General features: G+C 47.5%; 1 protein-coding gene across 1 annotated transcript; it reads right to left on the bottom strand.

Moving 5' to 3' along the window:
• Nucleotides 1–5,143: 5,143 nt before the first annotated feature.
• ERICH4 (glutamate rich 4) lies at nucleotides 5,144–7,844 on the bottom strand. The gene is made up of 2 exons (XM_044930685.2): nucleotides 7,315–7,844; nucleotides 5,144–5,825 (listed from the first exon to the last, which is right to left on the bottom strand). The coding sequence occupies exons 1-2, from the start codon at nucleotides 7,612–7,614 to the stop codon at nucleotides 5,604–5,606; spliced, it is 522 nt and encodes a 173-aa protein (XP_044786620.1). The 5' UTR covers nucleotides 7,615–7,844; the 3' UTR covers nucleotides 5,144–5,603.

Raw genomic sequence — 7,844 nt, 5'->3', positions numbered from 1 at the left:
GCAATTAGAAAGCCCGTGCACAGCAACAAAGACCCAGAATAGCCAAAAACAAATTTTAAAATAAAACTTTAAAAAAACAAACAAACAGGGACCTCCTTGGTCGGCCAGTGGTTAACATTCTGAGCTCCCGATGCAGGTGGCCCAGGTTCGATCCTGCGTCAGGGAACTAGATCCCAAATCCCACAACTAAGACCCAAGGCAGCCAAATAAATAAAATTTAAAAACAAACAATAAGAAGACAATGAAGCATGAGAGTTTCATGGCCTCAGGCACTATCCATGTCTCTGATCTCTCAGGTCTCCAGTATTCCAGGCATATGTTGGACCACCCTCCAGAAGGAGGGTACATTATTGTATCTTGTACCTCCTTGAAAGATGCTTTATGGAGCCACTGGCAGGACCTAATAAGAAAGCAGAAGTGCAGAGTCCTAGGAGCAAGGCCATGCCTCTAGAGCAATAGAAAAACAGTTCCTGGTTTTTCTATTTTTAAACAGGGGAGCCTAGCATGCTGCAGTTCATGGGGTAGCAGAGTTGGACACCACTGAGCAAACCGAACAACAATTTTTCCATGGGTCAGAGTTTGGGGTGATGGTTTCTGGATGATTCAAACATATTACATTTATTGTGCACTTTATTTCTAATCTAATGCTGCTGCTGATCTGTAGGAGATATCACTCTACATGACCCGGAGCTTGGGGACCCCTGGGCTAGAGGATGATGCAAACCAGGGACATCTGTGACTTGCTTTCAGAATATCTCGGGTTTTCATTGATTACTTTTTGTCACAGTCAAGCTTGCCATTGGAGGATTCTTTGAATTTTCAAACAAAGCCCAATGCCGCAGAAACCCTGCAGCGTCTCAAAATAAAACAATATTATAACCCAAAGGAAACAGGTGATTTCAGGGGCAGCTGAGCTAGCATGCATCAGCCACATCCTTCACAGCCCCCAGGAGATGCACACACGTGACCTCCTGCTGGCCTGTCCTGTACTGTGACCCTCAGCTCCCTCTGAACACAATTTCAGGCTCTCAGACTGCACTCACTGACCACAGCCAGACAGCCTTCACAGAAGTCAAATTAATGGAAGGAAATTGCTCTGTATAGGAGCCAAAGGAGAAGGAAAACAATGTTATGTCCCAAGCTGGTGGCCTTAATGCCTTCCATGCTTTAGCTGCCTGAGACATGTGGAATCTTCTCGAACCAGGGATCAAACCTGTGTCCCCTGCCTCAGCAGGCAGATTGTTATCCACTGTACCACCAGGGAAGTTCAATACAACCTTCATTAGGTTGAAAATTTTTGTCAAAAGCTTTTTCTGCATCTCTTGAGATGATCATATGGCTTTTATTCTTATTGCTGATTTGCAGATATTGAAAAATCGTTGCATCTCTGGGATAAATCTCACTTGACCATGATGTAAGATACTTTGAATGTATCATTGGATTCTGCTTGCTACTATTTTGTTGCAGATTTTTGCATCTGTGTGCATCAGTGATACTGACCTGTAACTATCTTTTGTGTGTGTGATGTCTCTTTCTGGTTGTGGTATCAGTATGATGCTGGTGTCACAGAATGTGTTCAGAAGCATTCCTCCTGCTGCAATTTTCGGGAATAGTTTCAGAAGGGTAGGTATTAGCTCTTCTCTAAATGTAGACTTTTGTTTGTTGGAAGTTTTAAAATTACTGATTCAGGGAATTCCCTGACAGTCCAGTGGTTAGGACTCTGCACTTTCCCTGCCAAGGGCCCAGGTTCAATCCCTGTTGAGGCAATTAAGATCCTGCAAGCCATGCAGTGTAGCAAAAAGTAATAATAAATAAATAACTGATTCAATTTCAGTACAGTAAGTTCCTTACATGCAAGCAAGTCCCATTCCAAGAGCATATTTATATGTCTAATTTGTTCATAATTCCAACAAATTTAGCCCAGGTACCAAACTAACATAATTGGCTAAATAGCACTGGACTTTAATAGGTCTATAATACTTTCCACACAACTAACAAATAGAAAACAAACACAAAAATGAAGAAAACATTTTTAATCTTACAGCATAGAGCCTTGAAAAGTGCAGTAGTACAGTACAACAGCGGGCATACAGGGCCTGGCATCAAGTGAAAAGGCAAGGAGAGTTACTATCCTTCTAGTTGGGAGAGAGGATATTCCCAGAGAAGTGAGACGTTGGCATATGTGAGAGCCTGTGCTCCCCCATCCTGGCCCTGACCCCTCTGTCTGTGCCTCCCCCATCCCAGCCCTGCTCGTCTTGGCTATTTCTATGTGTTAAAGTGTGCCCCCTTGCTGGGCTGAGCACTTGGAAGAGCAAACTTGGTGCTTACTTGGTCATTGCTGGATGTAGCTCAGTAAGTGTGGCATTGAGGACAGTACCAGAAGAGGGGGTGCTGCCCACACCCACCCAAACTCCCTGAGTGTTTGATGAAGGTGACTCCCCCATTGATGTCACCTCTATGTCCCAGGACATGGCCCAGAGCAACTCCCACCCAGACATCAGGGGCTACAGAACATGCTGGTCTTTTTTTTTTTTTTAATATTGATTTTTCTATTTGGATGTGTCGGGTCTTCATTGCATCATTCAGGATCTTTCATTGCTGCGCACAGACTCACTAGTTGTGACAAGCAGGCTCCGTAGTTGCAGCACGTGGGTTTAGGTGCCCCTTGGCATGTGGGATCTTAGTTCTCCGACCAAGGATCGAACTCGAGTCTCCTGCGTTGTAAGGTGGATTCTTAACCACTGGACCACCAGGGACGTCCCCTTGCTGTTCTTGAATAGTAAGTATTCCTTCCCAAATCGCCCCCATTGGAGAGCTGTCTCCCTGGGCATCTCTTCTAAAAATGTGGACTTAGGCAGGAGTGAACAGAAGCGCCCTACTTCTCTTCGGCAGCTATCTGCAGATACCTGCCCATCTCCTGCAGGTGGCGCTGTGACGCATTTGCATCGCGTCGGGGAACACGGATGAACCCTCGCGGCTCATCTGCTCACATCCACATTCCATTTTCAAACATCTGAAATAGTGCGGCGCAAGAGAAATACGGTGGAAGCCACTTATGTAATTTTAAGTTTTCTAGCAGTCATACTTTTAAATGTAAATAAGAAATGGGTGAATTAGCACAAGAAAATATGCTCAACATCATTAATCATTAGGGACTGCAGCCCGTCAGGCTCCTCTGTCCATGGGGATCCTCCAGGCAAGAATCCTGGAGTGGGTTGCCATGCTCTCCTCCAGCAGCTTTTCCTGGGATAGAACCTAGGTCTCCCGCATTGCAGGCAGATTCTTCACTGACTGAGCCACCAGGGAAGCCCAATCATTAGGGAAATGCAAAGTAAAACCACAATGAGATACCACCTTACACCTACTAGGATGGCTATCGTGAAAAAAAAGAAAGAAAATAACAAGTGTTGGCAAGGGACTTCTCCGGTGGTCCAGTGGTTAAGATTCTGCACTTCCAACTCAGGGGGCATAAGTTTTATCCCTGGCTGGGAACTAAGGTACCACAAGCCTCGGGGCACAGCCAAAAAATAAAAATAATAAAATAACAATAAGAATAATTAAATATTAAAAAAAAAAGTGTTGGCACGGAGGTAGAAAGTTGGAGCCCCTGTGCACTGGTCGTAGGGATGGGGATCGTGGTCATGGTCGTGTGGATGGCAAATGGTATAGCCAACAGCACAGCACTTCTCAAATAATTAAACAGAATCACCCATAGTCCAGCAATCCCACTTCTGAGTATATACCCAAAAGAATTTTTAAGAAAAGACTTCCCTCGTGGTCCATGGACTAAGGCTCTGCACTCCCAATGCTGGGATCCTGGGTTCGATCCTGGTTAGGGAACTAAATTTCACATGCCACAATTAAGACTTGGAACAGCCAAAAAATATATATATATTAAAAAAGAAAGAAAGCAGGGACTTGGACAGATATTTGTACACCCTTGTTCAGAGCGATGCTGTTCACCATAGCCAAGAGGTAGAAATGACCCAAGTGCCCACTGACAAATAAACAAAATGTGGTTGTTCATACAATGAAATATTATTCAGCCTCAAAGAGAAAGGAAACTCTGATACGTGTTGCAACATGGATGAACAAACCAGTCAGGAAAAGACAAATACCGTCTGATCCCGTTTACACGAGGTTCGTAGAGTAGGCAAATTCATAGAGGCTCAAAGTAGAAGGGTGGTTGCCAGGGGCTGGGAGAGGGCAGACGAGGAGTTGTAAAACAGGTACATTTTCAGTTTTGCAAGATGAAAACACATTCACACCACTACGTGAATGTATTTCACACTGCTGAATTGTAAACTTTAAAATATGGTTAAAATGGGGGCTTCCCTGGTGGCTCAGTGGTTAAGAATCCACCTGCCAGTGCTGGAGACACAGGTTCGGACTCCTGGTCTGGGAAGGTCCCATGTGCCTCGGAGCAACTAAGCCCGTGCGCCACAGCTACTCAGCCTGTGCCCGAGAGCCCGGGAGCCACAGCTGCTGAAGCCTGTGTGCCCTAGCGCCAGTGCTCTGCATCAAGAAAAGCCCCCGCAGTAAGCCCGTGCACCACAACTAGAGAGCAGCCCCTGCTCTCCGCAACTAAAAAGCCCGTGCAGCAACAAAGACCCAGCGCAGCCAAAAAAAAATTTTTTAATGGGCTTCCCTAGTGGCTCAGTGGTAAAGAATCTGCCTGCCAAGGCAGGAGACACGGGTTCGATCCCCGATCTGGGAGGATCCCACCTGCTGCAGAGTCACTCAGCCCGTTCACCACAACTATTCAGCCTGTGCTCCAGAGCCCGGGAACTGCCAGCTACTGAGCCCACACACTGAAACTACCGAAGCACACGCTTGAGAGTCCGTGCTTCAAAACAAGAGAAACCTGTACGCCGCAACTAGAGAGTAGCCCCTGCTCGCTGCAGTAGAGAAAAGCCCACGCAGTAAGGAAGACCCAGCACAGCCAAAAATAAATAAATAAATATTATTTAAAAAAAAAAATACAAACACAAAAACAACAGATAGGAGAAAGGCACTCTGACCTCCCCTTTGGTGGTGGTTTAGTCACTAAGTTGTGTCCGACCCTTTAAAAATGGTTAAAAGGGTAACTTTTATGTCATGTGTCTTACCACAGTAAAAGAAATTTACAAATAAACAGGTGAAATTAGCTTTAGTCATATTTTTATTTATCCCAACATACCCCAAATATTATCATTTCAAAATATAATTAACTTTTACAATTACTGAAATACTGAATATTGTTTTTATCGAACCCAGCTTGGAAATTCAGCATGTGTGTTACACTTACAGCAGACCTCAGTTAGAGCTAGCCACTCTCCAAGTGCTTAATAGCCATCTGCACACATCTCCATCATATTTGCAAAGACACCAAGAGTTTCTCTGCAAACCTCCCACAGCATCTAGAAACACCCCCACCATTCAGGGACCCACCCCTCAATCTCATCTCAGACACTTTCAGAGAAAGCACTTGCTCAAGGAGCACATGACCGTACCAAATTGGACATCTGCAGGTCAGTTTGACCTGCAAATCCCTCCCTTCCCCTGGCTTCTTACATAAGTTTGCGTATCATTCATGTGTCCATTGGAAGCACACTGGCAGGGCCTCAGATAGTCATCTCAAAGTCAGGGGGGCGGTGGTGGCCAGGGACTGGACTGGAGGCCCCCTCCAGTTTCCCTTTCAGCTCTCTGTCCTCCTCCTCTTCCTCGGTGTTCTCCTCTGCCTCCTCTTCCAGGAAGGCCACCAGTTCCTCCCGCAGTGCCCCCATCTCCAGTCCCAAGCTGCACAGCTGGCCCAGCAGCTGGACATCCACTCGGCGGAGGTTCCCCTGGGGTGGGAAGGGTCAGTCATGTGCATGACACTCCAGAAGGCAAAGGGCTAGTGTGCCTCTGCCTAGAAACCTGGGTGGGAGCAGCTCCCAGCTCAAGTCCCAACACAGATTCTTTGCCTAACCAAACTTTAGTCAGGATCCTGAACATTTTCAGGGGCCCATCAATACTTCTTTGTATCCGTAAAATCCAGTTTTAGCAAGAATCCCCCTCTTTGTATGTTTTGGGTTTCCCTGGTGACTCAGACGGTAAAGAATCTGCTTGCAATGCAGGAGACCCTGGTTCAATTTCTGGGTCGGGAAGATTCCCTGGAGAAGGGAAAGGCAACCCACTCCAGTATTCTTGCCTGGAGAATTCCAGAGACAGAGGAGCCTGGTGGGCTACAGTTCATGGGGTCATAAAGAGTTGGACTCAACTAAGAGACTAACAACACCCTCTTCCATATCTGATCAGATTCCTCGTCCTCCCCGCTCCTCCATCCCCCAGGTAATGGCTGATCACCCTGGCCTGCCTTCAGCAAGAATCCTGATAGATCAGTTTAGCCAGACTCCCCCCTTACCCCTGAGGTTGCCTCCTAGGAATTTTTCTTTTTTTTCCCCCCTTTTGGCTGTGCCACTTGGCATGTGGGGACTTAGTTACTCCACCAGGGATTGAACCCCAATCCCCTGCATTGGAACCTCTCTGAGGCTTAACTACTAGACCTCCAGGGACACCCCAGCCTCTTAGGAATGTTCTATCCCCTGACCCTGCTCCTTGGCCGTCAATTCCCAATTGCCCGTGCTATATTCAAAGTTCAGCCCAATCTCTCCTCTACTACAAAATCCCATCACAGCGGGTCTTTATACCTACAGCCTTGCCATCTTTAACAAGTGTCATCAATTACTTTTTCTTTAACAGTCCTGGCCCACAGCATGCGGGTGGAACCCTCACTGTGTCCCTGGACTCTGTCCGCCTGCTTCTGTCCTGTCTCCCACTGTCTTGGTCTCTCCATTTCATTGTCCCCTGCTTTCTCCACCTCTCTTGTTCGCTCCCTGTGTCTTGAGTCTTAGTCTCCGTCTCTCTTATTAGGTCTCCCTCTCTTGTTATCTGTCTCCATCTCTCTGTCTCTACTTGGCTGTCTCCCTCTCTGTCTTTTTAGATCCCATCTTTCTGTCTGTCTCTATTTCTCTGCCCCTGCCTTTGACTTTCTGCATCTCTGTCTTTCAGATTTAATATAAGCCTGTCTTTGGCTCTCATTCTCTGCATTCCATCTCTTGTCTCTCTCTCTCTCTCTGGGTCTCTCTGTCTCTATTACTGTCTCTCACTCTTGGTGCCGTTCTGTCTCTGTCTCCATCTCACCCTGTGTGTATCTGTCTCTGCCTCTGTTTCTCTATTCCTGTCTCTCACTTTCTGTCTTTCAGTCTCTGGCACCTTTTATTTTCATTCATCCCCATTCATTTATCCACTCCCCACTCCCCCATCTCTGATTCCTCTGAACCCCTCACTCACCAGCTCCTTCCAGATCCACAGCAGACTCTCCCTGGCACCTCCAGCGCCAGCCCCTGGGGACGCGAGGGTCTGACCCACCTTCTCCACTGGGGGGACTCCCCTCAGGGCCCGCGGGGGTGGGCCCAGCCCCGGGGGCACCAGTCCAGCCTGCCTCAGCTGCTTCCAGAGCTCCATAGCCTCTGAACTGCCGCAGCCAGTAACAGGAAGTAGCAAGGTCCAGAGTGACCTAGCCCCTGGGGAGTTGGGGGCGGGGGGAGGGGAGTAAAGGGCAGTGGAGGGTGGGGGAGCACCCCCTGGCATCACAAAGTCCGTTCTCCACAGAGAATCAGCAGCTTCGTGTGTGTGTGTTGGGGGGGAGGGGGTGGAGGATGTATGTATGTGTGTGTGTGTGTGTGCGCGCGCGCGCGTGTGTATGTGTGTGTTTTAATTGAAGTGTAACATCAGGTCTCTCACACGGATCCTACCTCAGCCCCTCTGGCCGGAGGTCAAACTCTACCCCTCCCTGCCTCTTCTCAGATGGACCCTTCACG

Source organism: Bubalus bubalis, chromosome 18 (genome assembly GCF_019923935.1).
Source record: "Bubalus bubalis isolate 160015118507 breed Murrah chromosome 18, NDDB_SH_1, whole genome shotgun sequence".
Taxonomy (NCBI): domain Eukaryota; kingdom Metazoa; phylum Chordata; class Mammalia; order Artiodactyla; family Bovidae; genus Bubalus; species Bubalus bubalis.
This window is presented reverse-complemented; position numbering and strand designations above follow the sequence as displayed.

Bases quoted from the DNA above. Each gene is read 5' to 3' on its own strand.
- ERICH4 (XM_044930685.2), bottom strand. From the start codon at position 7,614: ATGCCAGGGGGTGCTCCCCCACCCTCCACTGCCCTTTACTCCCCTCCC. The intron at 5,826-7,314 runs GTGAGTGAGGGG...TTCCCACCCCAG, and splicing joins TGTGGATCTGGAAGGAGCTG to GGGAACCTCCGCCGAGTGGA.